The sequence below is a fragment of the Strigops habroptila genome, chromosome 16 (assembly GCF_004027225.2).
Source record: "Strigops habroptila isolate Jane chromosome 16, bStrHab1.2.pri, whole genome shotgun sequence".
In the NCBI taxonomy this organism is placed as follows: domain Eukaryota; kingdom Metazoa; phylum Chordata; class Aves; order Psittaciformes; family Psittacidae; genus Strigops; species Strigops habroptila.
Window position 1 is genome coordinate 5363386 of NC_044292.2, and position 16582 is coordinate 5379967.

The 16582-nt window shown below is 52.1% G+C and overlaps 1 protein-coding gene across 4 annotated transcripts in view; it reads left to right on the forward strand.

Moving 5' to 3' along the window:
* AGRN (agrin) overlaps positions 1 to 16582 on the forward strand; it is a 109644-nt gene that overhangs the window by 27282 nt on the left and 65780 nt on the right. For 2 of the 4 annotated variants that reach the window (XM_030507766.1, XM_030507765.1), the window contains exon 3: positions 15715 to 15735. The exons of the other annotated variants lie outside the window; for them this stretch is intronic. In XM_030507766.1, the coding sequence (XP_030363626.1) occupies positions 15715 to 15735 (21 nt within the window). The remainder of the gene's footprint in view (positions 1 to 15714; positions 15736 to 16582) is intronic. 4 annotated transcript variants of the gene reach the window in all.

Below are 16582 nucleotides of genomic sequence, written 5' to 3' on the forward strand. Positions count from 1 at the left end.
GCTCAGCAGCCCCGCAGCACTTTATGGAGCTGGGAATCTGCACCGCCACATCCCATAAGCACTGCCCTTGCTCCTCCTGAGGGACAGCTGCTCCTCCACCAGCATGGCAGTGTGTATGTGAGGACAGGGTTGAAAGGAGCTGGCACTTGCTTGAAGCCTGCCTCAGGATTAAAGGCTTTCCTTTCACAGCAAATCCTGCATGTCTTATATCTTAATGCATTATGTTCTTTGCCCTGGAGCAGGGCTGGAATCAGGCCACTGTAACACTGACCTGTTACAGGAATCACAACGTGGGAGATCTGGGTGTTGTGCTGGATGCTGCTCCCAATGGGCTGGGAACCCATTGGCCTCGCTATGTGGGAGTCTTGGTTGGTGGGATGGGCAAAGTCACAGCTTGGGCTGTGGGGCCTGTACTTAATACCCGTAGAAGACAGATTAGTGGCTCTTCTGATTCATTTTAACTGCATCTTAAGTTGTTATGTGTGTTTGGAGGGGCTGGTGGTTGTTTCAAACTAAGCCTAGTGGCATCTGCAGCTAATGGCAGTTGAGCACCAGTTAACAGCCTCGCAGTTCAGACAGATGGTCTTGGCTGCGCTATGGGGGTGTCAAAATACAGGAATAATTGTTTACAGGCAGAAAACTGCCTACGTGGGAATCAACACCCAAAACGGGGTGGAATTTGTTCAGAAGGAGTGCATGGCCTCAGTCAATGAAGGATTTGTGCAGCCCCCGGAGGAGGAGCTGGCAGAGCAGCCTGGAGATGGGAGAATCATAGAATCATGGAATGGTTTGTATTGGAAGGGACCTTAAAGCTCATTCAGTTCCACGGGCAGGGACACCTTCCACTAAAGCAGGTTGCTCCAAGCCCTGTCCTTGAGCACTGCCAGGGATGGGGCAGCCACAGCTTCTCTGGGCACCCTGTGCCAGCGCCTCAGCACCCTCACAGGGAAGAGCTTCTGCCTCAGAGCTCATCTCAATCTCCCCATGTCAGTTTAAAGCCATTCCTCCTTGTCCATCATGCAGCTGGGAGGGGAGATGTGTCCCCTGGTGTCGCAGGGTGACCTGGCCAGGCTGGTGCCACTGTCTCTGGCTCCCAAGGGGACAAGATGCTTTGTGGCTGCTCCTTCTGCCCTCCTGTGTCTCCCCGCCCTAAGGCACGGTGTAGACCCTACTCCTGTCTATGGTGGGGATGGTCCCAGGCTGCGCAGAGCAGCGCGGTGGCTGCAGCGCATGGTCTCTCCTGCCCTGGCTTGGAGAGCAGCGGGGTGCATTCCTCTGCCCTGACTTCAAAGGTTGTTGCTGCATATACAGAGCCCAGCAGCCTTGGCAACCCTCACTGCTTAGAGCCTTGGCAGCAGCTGTTTGCTGCTGCTGCTCTCGGCCCTGCCAGGCGTTCGCTGCCCTTTTGGCATTCCTGCTTTGGGAGAGATGCCCGCTCCCTCGCTCCGGAGCCAGGGTATGTGCTGTGGGTATGTGCTTTCCCTTGGCCTGCTGCTCCCAAACCCCTTTGTGTTGGTGTCATTTCTACCTGCTCTCTGTACTGCCCACCGTGCGGATCTGAAGGGAGTTTTGGAGCACCTCTAACCTGTGTTTCAGTTTGGAGGGGTATCTCCTTGTTAGCTGAGGAGGGAAGCTGCAGGAATGACACCTTCAGCTTAGAACCTTATAATAAAATAGAGTGAGATAGACCCACAAGCATGCCCACTGCTAGGATGGGATTCTGCTCCCAATCTGGAGCATCTTCATGCCACACCATGTCCCAGAGGGACTGGCTGGGTGATGGGTGGCTGGGCTGGTCCTCGGGGCACGTGAGAGAGCACTGACTACTGTCTTGTGTTCAAGGCCAGGTTGGACACAGGGGCTTGGAGCAACCTGCTCTAGTAGAAGGTGTCCCTGCCCATGGCAGGGGATTGGAACTGGAGGAGCTTTAAGGTCCTTTCCAACACAAACCAGCCTGTGATTCTTGCTTCTTGGCTATTCCCAGTTCTTGCTTTTCTCCCAAGGACAGTTAATCCAGGTCTGCTCTGCTCCTGGGGGGAGGATGAGCTTCCTGCATGCAGGCTAGCAAGCGGACTTATCAGTGTTCAGAGCTGTGTTATCAGGGCTGGGGCAGGATCAGTAAGTGCAGGTCCTCCTCCATTGTCACTTCTCTGCATGCAGTTAACATAAGAGCTGTATTTGTTCCTGTTGCTTTGTATGCCAGCACTGGGTGGGGAGGGGGAATTGTTTAATTGCAGTGACAAGATAAGGAGGAGCAGCTTTAAACTGACAGAGGGTGGGTTGAGATTAGATATCAGAAAGTTCTTCCCTGTGAGAGTGCTGAGGTGCTGGCACAGGGTGCCCAGAGAAGCTGTGGCTGCCCCATCCCTGGCAGTGTTCAAGGCCAGGTTGGACACAGGGGCTTGGAGCAACCTGCTCTAGCGGAAGGTCTCCCTGCCAGTGGCAGGGGGTTGGAACTGGATGAACTTTAAGGTCCTTTCCAACCCAAACCATTCCATGATCGACAGGCTGATCTCTTCAGTCAGGAGCAAACCTTTCTCATGCCTACCATCTACATCCTTAGGTCACCTCAGGTGAGGCCCTGTTATCCCATGGTTTCTCCATGGGATTTAAGTAGATCAATACCCCTCTATCTGCAGGGGAGGTCTGGGTTGTCCTGAGTGCTTGTGGAGGTGTTGGGGCTTTTCCAGCCCTGGCTTCTGGCCCAGCTTAGAGCCATCCTGGTGACTTCAGCTGCATAACCACATCCCTGTGCTGGGAGCATCACTGCAGCCCAATTAGCAGATTAAAACCTGTTGTTAGGAGATGACACTGGTGCAGTGTGGGCCAGCAGTGGTTCTTTGCTTTCAGCTTCTCCTGCTGACTGTGGTTCACTGGATCCCTGGAGTCTCCTGGGGTTTGTCCATCTAATGCCAGATTAAGAGAGGGGGGACTGCAGAATAAGAGTTGTAATAATTGTGTGTTCCCCCCATGGAGCATTTCAGGTATATCCTTTGTGCCAGAGGAGAAAAGGGGTCTGTATTGTGTGGAACAGACATCGTAGGGAGGTTGTAGAGGAAGAGGTAATAATGGAATTGCCAGCAACAGCCTTTTGGAGGTCCTGCTAGCCTTTGCTGTATGAGCAAGGTGTCTGTGGTGACACAAGACAGATGGACCTGGTTTTTAGTGGGCATCTTCCTCCTTGTCTGGGTGGCTCCAGCACTGCTCGGGCATCTCCCCTTTGTGGTGAAAGGCAAGTGCTCTTCTGCCACTTAATGTGCTGCTTTCCTCTGTATTGGGTTAGGTTTTGTTGTAGCACACAGAAGAGGAGGTGTGGGCTACCCTAGGACTCAGGATGCTGCCCGAGTCAGCAGGGTCAGACCCATCCCTAAGCTACTTGTCAACAACATGACAGGAACCGGGGACTCCACTGTCCTCTGTGCTACTGATAAGGCTTATCTGCTTCTGCCGGAGCCCCTGGCTTTGGTTTCTCCCTTGCTTTGATCCAGGCTGTTCTTCACAGGGCTTTGATCCACACTGTTTCAAGGGCTTGGAGTCAGGATGGGTGCGGGATGATGCTCTGCAGGTCCATTGAGCTGCCCTTGGGGTGACCAAGAGGGATGGGAAACCCCTTGTGCAGGGGCTGAGGAGCCAGATCCAGGGTGGCTGAGCACAGTAAACCATCCCTTGTCCCTGCTCCAGCAAGCTTTTCCCTATGGACAGCAGAAGCAGCCTGTGCTGCCCAGGGAGGAGTGGAGCAGAGCTGCATGGCAGGTCTGATATACTCTGGTCTAACCAAGTGTTTTTTGCTCTGTTTTCTTTACATGTGCTGTCCTCTCTCCCCTGTGGCTTCTGGATTATTCATTACTAGGTAAGAACAGCATTTATCTGCTTTCTCGGCTGGAAAGTGGGACAGAGGGAGGCTGGGGTGTGTTTGGAATTGACACAAAAGGATACCTCGTGTGATGGGAACTTTGCAGCTTGCAGGGAGCAGAGTGTGTGTGTACGTGAGGCTGATTGCTTGGTTAGAACTCCCATGTTGCAGAAGTGGGATGGGCTGTGCCTGAGCATCAATTGCTTCATCAGTGAGCCTGAAATGCTTGATCGATGCATCAGTGGCTGGGGAGGGACCATGATGATGGAGATAAGGATACTTGGAATGCTTTAAACTGGGGCTTTCTGCTGCATCTCTGTACCACCAACCAGAGTTGATAGTGATGCTTTCCACTGAGGAAAGGTGACAGGGCTGGCTCCTCTTGATGCTCCCACTGCGTGACTGGGACCTGCACCAGACATCCTTGTAGATGAATTGAATCTTATCTATTTGGTTTTAAATCTGCCATTATAAATAAAAATGTAAATCCTGGCTTTCCCAGCCTCCATGAATGCTCTATGATCATAGGAAAGCCCCCAGCTTGTCTTCCTGGCCCTCCTGAAGGCAGAAATGGTGCAGAGCCTTTTTTGCTCTGCAGAAGAGCATCTTATGGGCAGGCAGGAGGAAATGCCAAGAGGTGCAGGACTCTGCAGCAGAAGGAGCTGATGCTTTCAGATACTGTCAGGCTTTTGCTTTTTGTACCACCAGCTATGCTGGCTGAGAGAAGTAGGGCAGGAGGCGGTTTTGCATGAAGTGTACTTTGGGTTTTATCTTGTTTTACTCCTATGGCTCTGGAGTGGGCAGCAACAAGTCCTTCAGGAACCTCACTACCAGCTCTGCTGGCCCAAAACTGGTTTGCTCGGAGTGACTGGCTGCTGCCTCTCCAATCCTGCTTTACCTGGCTGTGGGCTTTAGTGCCGTGCTGTATCCCAGCCTGTTTCCTTTTGAGCTAATGGCCCTTTATAATTGCCCTGTTTTGCAGCTAGAGACTGTTCTGCATCCTGGCATCTGTCTCTTGGGTTTTACTGCACCCACAAGTACCTGATGTACCTGGAGAGGACTATAAATCTCTCATGGTTTGCCACTCCTGGTCCAGAAGATTTTGTGGTAGTGAGAGAGATCCTGCTGGTGTTCTCCTCTCATCTGCTTGTGTGCCGGACCTGAGCTGTATTGGTGGATCGGGGAGGGAATGCTGCATCCTATCATAGAATCCCAGACTGGTTTGGGTTGAAGCTCATCCAGCTCCAACCCCCTGCCACGGGCAGGGACACCTTCCACTAGAGCAGGTTGCTCCAAGCCCCTGAGTCCAACCTGGCCTTGAACACTGCCAGGGATGGGGCAGCCACAGCTTCTCTGGGCACCCTGTGCCAGCGCCTCAGCACCCTCATAGTGTCTTTGCCTTGTGTTCTATCTCTTGCCTGGTCTCCTGAGGCTGTAGTCCTTGGTTGTAACTGCTGGGCACAGTGGCTGTAGTTTGTTCCTTGTTATATTCCCTTGGAAGAAGGAATGTACCAGCCCTGCTGCTAGAAGAGAGCCCTGAGAGCAAAGGCAGCCTCTGCCTTGGCTCTTTGCAGCTGGAGAGGCACCGGTGTTCCCTGTAAGGGTTACACAAGAATGAGCATGTGGAGAAATGAACTCTCTGTGCTCATATTGCTGCTGGGAGCTTAGTGGAGTGTATGTCTGTTCTGAAGTGCCAGCTTACTCCTTTACCAAGAGCAGAGAAGGGTCAGCTTCTGCTTAAAAGCAAAGTGTGAGGTTAATGGTCAGTGAAAGCACAACATTCTCACTCCTTGATAACTTCCCTTCTGGAAACAAAACCCACATGGGTCTGGCTTGGTTAAAGATCAATAGGATTTATAGAGGCTCTCCAGGGTCACTTGGTCAAGTGGGGCAAATTGGGAGAGCTTTGCCAAAGGTTAGAACACTTAATTGGCAACAGTGCCTCCAGTCTGGTGCTGTGATTTAATGGGGAACCTGACCCTCTCTGTGCTGTTAGAGCAGGGGCCTGGGAACTTCAGCTGCTGAGGGTGCTGCTAAACAGAATAAGCCCAGTAGGGCTGGATACCTCAGCGTCATTTTAAGAGCACTAACATTAGCTCTAGCCTTTATATTTTGCCTGGTCTCTGCTGTTTTCTTTGTGTGCATCAGGTTATCTGGTGGTCCAAGCATTGCAGATGGCCCGGGGAAGCACATTTTGGCCTTTTAGAGACAACTTGGGAGTCTTGCAACTTAAAAACATGGATTTCTATAAAAAACATTGCCGTTTGTCTCAGGTTTCCTGGTCTAGGGTGGTTCTCCTCATGAGAAACTGAATTGGACTGTTAGGAAGGACCTGGGGCTAGCAGCCCTTCGCTGCTCTGGGAATGGAACACTTGTGGGTGCAGAACCTGTTTTGTAATGCCCCGCAAACCTCCTTCTCCCCTTCCTGCTTCTCCAGGGCCAGCTTTGTGCCTATGCTCCCACAAGGCCATGTATTCCCACTAGAGCCGTGGCTTGGAGCACATCAAGTTGAGAAGGACCATGGATGGCCATGAGCATCCTGGAAGGAACTGTGGTAGTAGTGCATGAAGCTTAAATGGGTTGAAGGAGGTAGGGTAAAGGCAAGATTTGTGCTGGAATCAGGTGGGAGTGGGATTAGGCTGGTGATGGGGAGCAGTGAAGGATGTTATTTCAGGGTCTCTATTAAACAATTAAGAGGGAATGTTCTATAGGCAGAGAGAATGGAGTTGGATGCTAGGAACGGAGGCAGCTGCTTGTGCTGGCTGCCCTACATGGGATTCTGGCAATGTCAATTCTCCAAAGGGAAAGAGAATGAATTTTAATGAAATCTTGAAAGTCTTTAAATTTTCATGTTAACGTCAATTATTCAGGACAGTCAGAAATCATCTTTAAAGCTCTGTAAAAAGAAAGGGAAAGAAGAGGCCAGTTTGATTGGATTTGATTTCATTAGAGTAATTGATTTGCATTTTGTTCCACTGCAGGAGGGCTCAGATCTCAAAGGAGGGGACAGGGATGCCCAGAGAAGCTGTGGCTGCCCCATCCCTGGCAGTGTTCAAGGCCAGGTTGGACAGAGGGGCTTGGAGCAACCTGCTCTAGTGGAAGGTGTCCTAGTGTGGAACTCAATGAGCTTTAAGGTCCCTTCCAACACAAACCAGTCTATGATATGATGCTGCACTTGCTGCTTAACCCATAAATTGCCTGCCTCAATAGGGAGCCAAGGGCACCTCTTGTCCAGCCCATGGCACAGACATTGAGTGCTGTGATGTGGAGCTGATCCCCTGGGACTGTGCTCAGGCTTGGCAGCAGTGAGTGTGAAGAAAGGTCTGGCAAGACACAGGGCTCCAAACCCGCTCCGCTGCAGCGGGGATCCCTGTGGTTCATGCTCAGACAGATCCTGCTGACGTGCAGCTTGCTCTGGTGGGGACTGCACTCCAATACATCACTGCAAGAGACATTGAGGTGCTGGAGTGGGTCCAGAGAAGGGCACCAGAGCTGATGCAGGGCCTGGAGCACAAGTGTGATGAGGAACGGCTGAGGGACCTGGGGGGGTTTAGTCTGGAGAAGAGAAGGCTCAGGGGGGACCTTATCGCTCTCTGCAACTGCCTGACAGGAGGATGGAGCCAGGAGGGGGCTGGTCTCTGCTCCCAAGGGATGGGACAAGAGGAAACGGCCTCAAGCTGCCCCAGGGGAGGTTTAGATGGAGATGAGGAACAATTCCTTCCCCAGAAGGTGCTCAGGCATTGGAACAGGCTGCCCAGGGCAGTGCTGGAGTCACAGTCCCTGCAAGTGTTCACACACCGGGTAGCCGAGGTCCTCAGTGCCATGGGTTACTGGTGGTCTTGGCAGTGCTGGGCAATGGTTGGACCCGATGAGCTGAAAGGTCTTTTCCAACCTGGTTGGTTCTGTGATTCTATGACTGTGACCATGCCCCTGCCTCCTGTTTCAAGTGATTCCAGTGCTCAGAGCATCCTCAGTTCCCACCAGGCTCAGCAGCCTGATGCGCTGCAGCCTTGGCTCTCTTAGCTCTCTCAGATAGGGGATGCTGTATGTCTGCCTGTGCCCAAGAACCTGGCTTGCTGCTGGTGCACAGCTTGCCTTCTTGAACAAGGCACTTGCTTCTTCTCAGTCCTGTGGCCTTTCTCACTCCCCTCTCACCAAGCCCAAGGCATCTGTCTGCGTCTCTGTTCCGCATCCCCAGCAGGCTGATGCCTTGCCTCCCTTTGAGGGTGCCCCACTGGTGCAGAGGGGCTCCGTAGCACAAACACGTCTTTTATTCCCTGCTGCTGAGAGCTGCCAGCCCTGGCTCTCTTCCCAGAAAGCAGCGCTAGTTTAGAACATAAGCAGCTATTGTCTTAGCCCTGGAGACTGTGATCTGAGCTCTGCTGGTATTGAGGGGGGGGGGGGGAGAGAAGGGGATGCAGCATGCTAAAGGGACTTGAGAAAGGAGCCCAAGGAAGAGGCGAGATTTGCAGGCTCTCCATTATGCTTGTCTCACCAAAAGCAAAGCGGGTGCCCACTCCTCCTTTGACATTCGAATCGCTCTTCCACCCTGTCCCTGGGGTGGCTGTTATAGTAGTTTATGTCTAGCAAAAGACTGGGGCCTTTGTCTTGCGGGGATGGAGAAGGAAATGGGGGGGAGAGTGGCCCTACAGTAAGGGTGTCCTCATGGGACTGTATCCCAGTAGGACTGGCGTCCCTTACGCTAGCCTGGTTGTAGTGACTGGCACTTGAGACAGGGAAATTGCTTAAGGGATGGATTCCCATCTATAGCAAGGTGACAAAGTGCCTGGTGAGCATCATGTTGTGAGTGGCACCACACATTCTCCCATTCAGCTTTATCCTCATGGCTTGTTCCCATCACTTAGGGATGCATGGAGGGGTGGTTCTGGTGGGGGCTTAGAGCACAAGGTGCTGCTTAGGGGGGTTTTCTGCCTTGGATAATAAACCACAGGTCCCTGCAGTGAGGGATGAGACCATGGAGGGCAGCAGCATGGCCCATCTGGGTGCTTAATCACTGTCTGCTTCCCTCTGTGTTTGGGGTGTGAGCAAAGCTCGTGCTGTGTGGCAGAACTGCTCTGAATTGGAGATTCTGCCTGTGCTTTTACTTGAAGAAGTTGAAATTCAGCACAAGAATAAAGGCATGATTTAGTAAAATGAATGGGTGGGAAGTTGTTACCTCATGTGGGAAACTTTAGCAGCATGGAGAAAATAGTGGTTCTTGATGCCACAGGGGCTCATAGGGGCAGAAAGGGTCTCATCCAGTCACTGAGATGACTTATGGTTCTCCTGCCTTGTTTTAGGTCTCCCTATTCAGGGCAACAGAAACAGCTCTGCAGTTCTTAGCTGGGACCTGCTTGACCTGTTCTCATTTGTGTCTTTGGCTTTGATTGGGTCTGGGTTCAGCCCTGTCATCCAAGGAAAATCACTCCACAGGTAAAATGACAAGCAGGCTTGTCCCTGGAGTCCCTGCCAGGTCCTCTAATCAGCCTGGAGTTGTGGGGAAGGAGCTCCTGGAGTGTCTTGTGCCTGTTTTCCCTCTTTGTGAAAACAAGGGAGCTGCTCCTGAGGCTATTTCATGACTCATTTGGCCCTGATGAGCCGCCCTTAAGGCAGAGGGGTCGAGATGCTCAGTTTTCTCAGCTTAATCTGCTGCAGTGATGATCCTCTGCCACTCAGCAGGCTGATGCCTGCAGCCAGCCTGCTCTGAATCAACTCGCCCTGGCTTCAATCAAAACCTTAGTGTAGTGGAGGCTCTGTCCTGCGGGTTTTTAGCTCCCCTCCACCAGCGCATCCTGGTACCCAACCCACAGCAGCAGCTTAAAAGGGTGTTTGGTGGTGGCACAGAGGGGAAACCTCAAATCCTTGCAAAGCAATTACGGCTAATGAGACACTTCCTACACATCTGGTTTCAATCAGGGCTGTGTTTTAGGCACTGTGCTGCAGAGCTTGGGAGGGGAGGAAGGTGAGAAAACCCCTTCAGCATCACCCTCCTCCCCAAGGTGGCACTTGGGCTGCTCCCGAGCTCCCATCTCTTGCCAAGCCTAAACAATTAACACATGGAATCGCACCTCTCCGGGGAGGTGGAATTGCAGCAGCAGCAATTATTGGATGCTGATGGCAGGCTGATTGATATGGGGTTGAGAGCGGGTGTAATGTGTTTAATGAGTGTGTGATTTACGTGTGGATGCCCCAGACTGAAGCAAATCTCTGAATCAACTGCCAGCTGCAAGGAAAATAGAGAGATTTTCTTCCTTTAGTGTGTGTTTGTTTGGGTTTCATCTCTTTGTGTAGGGATTCAATATTAAATTGATGGAAACAGGCTATTCAGACCTTCTCCTGCCCCTCTTCTTGGTCACTTTGGGGGCTGCATCCCACTGTGGATGGGGAGCGGGTGCCTGGATGCCCCTGGCTTTCAATGGGACCTTGGTACCCAGGCTCTGAGCTCTTCCAGAGATCCCACACTGCATTAGGTAAGCCTGAGCCACAGGGTTCATCTCCAGTTTGGGACCATTCAGACAGGGTCTTTGTTTGAATGCAGATTTGTGTGGATCCCGGGCCCCTCCGGCTGCTGGTTTTGGCAGCAAGTGCCTTGTTATCTCAGTACAGAGGGTGGCCTTGGAGCAGGATGCAGGGAAACAGTAGGGAGGGTCACGGAGAGAGGGATTTCAGGAAGTCTGTGTTGCCTTTGTGCACCGAGCAGCGGGAAGGTGGCGTGGGAACCCTTGGCTTGTTTCCTTGGGAATGAGGCAGCCCAACCTGGATCCCGCTGCCAGGCTTATCAGGGCCATTGGTGTGAGGGCAAAGAAAACATGGTGCTGTTGCAGTCCTGGGATCCATCAGGATCCAGCTTCATCCCTTGGTGCATGTCCTCTTACTGGGGGGGTGCAGGTGGACAATACCCACTCCCTGTCCCTTCACTGGCATGCATCCCTTCAACTCAATCCTGATTAGAGGGTCTGGCAGGGATTCCATGCTTCCCTTATCCAGCCACATCCCTGCTTGTAATTATACCCGTGGAGTGATTTTTCCTTGGATTAAAGGGCTGATCTCAAACAATGTCTTTGGAGGAAGACTTTTAGAGGAACTCCCCACCCCTGCCTGGAGCCCCAGAATAAAGCCGGTGTTTGGTTAGCATTTGTCCTTCCGCAAGGCCAACTTCCAGGTCTCTTCTTCAGGTTGGGATCATTAAGCAGGGTTTTCCCAGAGGAAAACTTGCCTTGGTGAGCTCTTCTGACCCGAGAGGCAGGGAAATGCTCTGGGAAAGAGGGTAGATTTAGTATGGATATAAGGAAGAGGTTCTTTACTGTGAGGGTGCTGAGGCGCTGGCACAGGGTGCCCAGAGAAGCTGTGGCTGCCCCATCCCTGGCAGTGTTCAAGGCCAGGTTGGACACAGGGGCTTGGAGCAACCTGCTCTAGTGGAAGGTGTCCCTGCCCATGGCAGGGGGTTGGAACTGGATGAGCTTTAAGGTGCCTTCAACCCAAACCATTCCATGATCCCTGTTGGTCAGGAGATCATTCTGGCCTCGGGTCACTTATCCAAGCCCCATATGATTTCTCAGAAGTTCCACTTTTCCTGACACAGAAAAGGAAGCCAAAGGCACGTCCTGGGTGCTCCAGTGGGTTGGTGCGTTGTGTTCCAGCCATGGCTCCATGCCTGGTCTGTGCTCCCCAGGCATCGCATAAGCACCAGCTTCCTGCTCTGCTCTGCTTCTCTGCAGAGCTCGGGTGTATTCCCTTGCTCTGGGTGGGTTTCTATGCAGGGAAATGTTCCATAGTCAAGTGCCTGACCTTGGAACAGAGCCTCCCGCTCGCCTTTCTCTTCTGTTGTATTTAATTTAGAGTAAAATAAACTGCCTTTCCCGTCCGTGCTGTTAACAGCTGCTTCAGTTACGCCACAGCATGATGAAGGGAAAATCAAAGCCCGCTGAGATTTGCTGGGGTTGAAAGGCAGGTCAGGCTCTGGGGTTACTCATCTCAATTGCACTTTTGTTCTCAAAATGAGAAGAAGAACATGTGCATCCCACCAGACCTTGGGCTTTGGGAGGAAGGAGCAGGAGCTGCGGGGTGGGAAGGTGCTGGGGTATCCAGGACTCCATCCAGCTTTGGTGCTTGGGTGGCTGTTGCTAAGCAGAAGAGTGGTCCAGGCTGCTTTTGGCTCTGAGATGTCCATGAGTCACAGGCGACTTCTGGCTCCACAGGGTCAAGTGTTGAGTCTTGCTGTGGCTACACCAGCCTGAGTGGGTGTCTGGAGTCCTTTAACCCTTCTGGGATTCTGTTCTTCATCCATAAACTAGAGCCAGCAGCACTCACAGGGATCACCGACCCTGTTCTCCATCCAACCCTCATCCCTATTGCTCTGCATCCCAAGTGGGATTTTGGAGCAACACAGATCTCTCATCCTGGTGCTGCAATTCCCACTCTTCGGGGCTGCACCACTGACAATGGCAGCTTGGGGGGGGCTTGGCAACTTCATCTTCTCTCTGTTGCCATCTCCTGGTTTACCCCTGGCTCAAAAGCAGCCGCTGTTGCAGCCCAATGAACACCAGGTTTTGGTGTGTGCACGTGAAAGCTTTGGTTGGTGTCGAGCAGGCAGTGACACTTCATTACTGTGGAGACCTGAGGGTCCTCATTGGACCTCCCTGTGGGGTTCCTTAAAGGTGCTGCTTTGGGAATGCTGTGCTGTGGCACATTGGAATGAGCTCTTCTTCCAGCCTGACCTTTGCTTTGTGTGCTGCATGCCTCTGCCACAGTTTGTCACTCGGTGGCCTTAGGCATGTCACTTGTCCTCTATGTGTGTTAGGTGATGCAGAGTGGCTCTCAAGGGTGGTGCCAGGGCTGTGCCAGTGCCTGAGGGATGTGTTGGCTTGTGAAGCTGTTGGGTGAGAAGCGCTGTGTGTGCAGTACATGGTGTGTGACCCAGTGCTTTGCTGCTGCCAGGCACATGCTGCCTCTTTGCCCCAGCGCCTGAGGTGGCCAAGCTGAGCTGGGTGAGCTGCTGGGCACCCACACTGCAAAGGGGGGATGTGAGGCTTCCTCTGCTCAATGGGGATGTCCCCCAAAGCACACAACACCTAACGACTGTTCCCTGCAGTGACTGCCTGTCTCCACTGTGGCATTCACATCCTTTTCTTTGGCAAGGGATAGTGATCCAGGTAGATCCCCTGAAAGAACAGTGGCCAACAGGTTTGTAGAAACCCCAACCAAGTACACCTTATCCCCAGGGCTGCACTGGCTGTATAGTGATCTATTGATACAGTATTGATGCTGATCTTCATCTACTGATCTCTGTTATATCTCTATTGAGTCACAGACTGGTTTGTGTTGGAAGGGACCTTAAAGCTCACCCAGCTCCAAGCCCCTGCCACGGGCAGGGACACCTTCCACTAGAGCAGGTTGCTCCAAGCCCCTGTGTCCAACCTGGCCTTGAACACTGCCAGGGATGGGGCAGCCACAGCTTCTCTGGGCACCCTGTGCCAGCGCCTCAGCATCCTCATAGGGAAGAGCTTCTGCCTTATATCTAACCTAAATCTCCCCTGTTTAAGTTTAAACCCATTCCCCCTTGTCCTATCAAGTCTATTCTGCTGCTTGAAATGTGTTGCTGCTGCTCTTGTGCCTTCCTTTCGCCTCAACAAGAGGCTCTTCAGAGGCGCTGCCTTGGTGTGAAGGGGCTTCTCCCCAGCAGGAGGTGGCCCCGTTCCCTCTGCAACCCAGACCATGCTGCCCTGGGTCCCAGAAGAGCCACCTCTTCTGCCGGGTGACAAAAGGGTGTGATGGAGATGGCACAATCCACATCGCTTTAATTTGGAGGCATCAGAGCAATAGGAGGGAGTGTTGCAGTCCTGCAGCCAGACACTAATATTTCATCTGCACCAGAGCTGGCCATAGGGTCTTGGCTTTCATTTCTGTTTTTCTTCCTCCTGTTATAAATTAAAATCCCAAAATAACTGTGCTGCTCTGGGATATTTTTAAGCTGTTTTTATCCCCCTCTTCCTTTCTTCCCTTCATCTCCCAACAGGTTATAACTGAGAGGGGGCTCCCTGTTGCCAATGGAGAAGGCTGCACGTCACTTCCTTGGCATGGGGCCGTCTCCAGCCCTCAATACTCACTTTGTTTTGTATCCCTCACAGCCTCAGTGAGCTGTCAGGACTCTTCACAGCGTCACATTACCCGTGTCCCATTGTGGGAGCTGCTGCTGATGTGGCGCACAGAGCACGGGGGGAGGCCTCAGCATCCCTCAGCCTGGGTACCAATGAGTGCTCAGTGCTCTGTTCCAGCTGCATCCTCGCACAGGGGGAGGCCTCAGCATCCCTCAGCCTGGGTACTGATGAGTGCTCAGTGCTCTGTTCCAGCTGTATCCTCGCCTTCCTCCTCCTCTGTTTCCTCTGCTCTGAGGCCCAGCATGATCCCGTTCCTTGGGAAGTCACCCACCTCCATCCCTTGCATCCCACCAGGCTTCCCTTGGGGCTCCATGTCCAGAGTCCAGCATGAGGAAAGCACATGAGCATCACCACGTACTCCAAGCTCCATCCTGCTCTGAACTACGTAGTAGCTATTGTGTGGCTCTATGAGGAGGCAAAGCAGTCTGGGTGGAACAGAAAAGAGAGATTGAGTTGCATTTCACCCTAGGAGATACCCTTGTCCTGGTGGTGTGGGACAAGGACCTGAGCTCCTATTTCCTATAGGCCTCTAGAATGAATGTTCTAACGGTTACAGGACTTCCATACTGCCATAGATGACTTGCAGATAAATAAGCTGTGCTGAAGAACGGCTATTAAAATGCTCAGCTGTTTAACTGTGAACCTCCTCTTTCAGCATGCGTGTTGGGTTGTTTCATCTCATGCTCTGGTTTCCTAGGCTTCAAAAGTAGCTTCAGTCCAGGTGATGGATTTGGGTAGGAGGTATCAAGCTGCGGTGGCAAAGGGTGATCCCTGTATTGGGAAGCTGGCATGGCTGTGGATAGCTCAGGCTGTTACAGATAGAGAGTTTGGTTTCAGAAAGTCACCTATTGATGAGGCAAAGTTTAGCAGTTAATACATGTTGGCTTCTGAACTTTTGGCTGCGTTTGTTATGCTCCCCAGGACCTCCTTTAGCTGTCCTTGTAAGGAAAGAGTGCATGCTTCTCCATGGATCAAATCACTGTGGAATCTGCTCCAGCATGCTTGTGTTGTGTGGCTGATAGCAGCCACTGCTGGGATGTTCTGGATGGGGTTTATGTTGTTGTTTACATGTGTTTCTGGTCCTGGGGCTCTCTGTTTATCCCTTGTGCTGCTGTTTGGGGTTTAGGCTGTTGCACTGCATCAGGATCCTGCTGTTTTCTGGCTATTTATAGATTTGGGAGCCTGTTGTGTCATGAAAACATGTTTAAATCAATGGGCATGGAAACAAACCCAGAGGGGATAAGTGATGCTCCTGCAATGAGGGTTAATACTGGGAGAATCAGGGTTTTACTGGGGATACCAATAGCATGTTGCTGTGTTGCAAGTGAAGGTGGCAATGCCAGTTGTGCTGTCCCCTCTGTCCAGCCCTGGCCCACATGTCCAGAGGCACAGCTTGGTGCTACACATGAGCTGCTGTTCTCCTGCTTCTTCAGTGTGAGATGTAGGATTGCTGGACCAGGGATAAGGAATTCCTCCTCAGGATGCAGGTGCTGGCAACCCAGCCACCATCTCCTGGAGTGATTTGGAAGCTGGTGCCCAATGGAAAGGGCTGGAAGAGATGGATGGAAGCTGCCCCATGTGGTGTTGATTGCAGAGCATTGGAGAGGGAGGATCGGGAGGGTAGGAAAGCTTTGGGTTAGCTGTCTGTTTCCTTGTTTCTAACTGTTTTGTTCTCTCCTTTTTCTCCTCCCCTGCTTTCTAAAGAACATAGGAAGCTTCTTGCTGGTAAGTGGTGGTGTGTCATGCAAAGAAATACCATTTATTCCATCCACCATCAGATTCACTGGGTAGTCGCTGTCATTCTTCCATCCATCCAGGATGTGCTGGAGCAATAGGAACCTTTTGGAGGTGGCTACATCCCCATGGCCTCTTGGCTGCTGAGTATGCCCTCACTTCAAAGGGAACTATTGCTCTTAGATCACAGTTTGAAGAGCTGCTTTCCCCTCTGCCTCCACATTGCCCAGCCTGATATTGGTACCTGGGCTCCATTGGATTGCTCCTGACCTTGCACAAAGCAAGTGATGGTGCTGCAGCACCAAGGCTCTGGAGTGCTGTGGGCATGAAACTGTGATCTAAGGACACTTCTCACCTAGTGCTTGTCTCATCTCCAACTCCATCCTTAGCCTCTCACCTTCACTAGTTTTCTGGGGAGGGTGGGGGAATAGCATCTTCCTAGCTCATACTGGAGCTGAAAGGGATGGGCTAAAACCTGGCCTGGGGGGTTTGTGGCATGTGTTGTACCTGATGTAGTTAATGAAGGAGGGTAGAACCAGGTTAGACGGGGCTTGGAGCAACCTGCTCTAGTGGAGGGTGTCCCTGCCCATGGCAGGAGGTTGGAACTGGATGAGCTTTAAGGTCCCTTCCAACCCAAACCAGGCTGGGATTCTGTTAAACAGTGAATCTCAGTCATTAAAACAAGCCATGTGTGTGCTGTGGCTGATGAGAGCAGCCCTTAGCAGGCAAGGGCAGGGTGTGTGGTATATATGGCTGCAGCCTGGCTGGGTGCCCACTTCCCTGTGATCCCCGGTGTTGGGAATCCCGGCAGCCTCGTGGCCAGCTCCTTTGTTTGGTG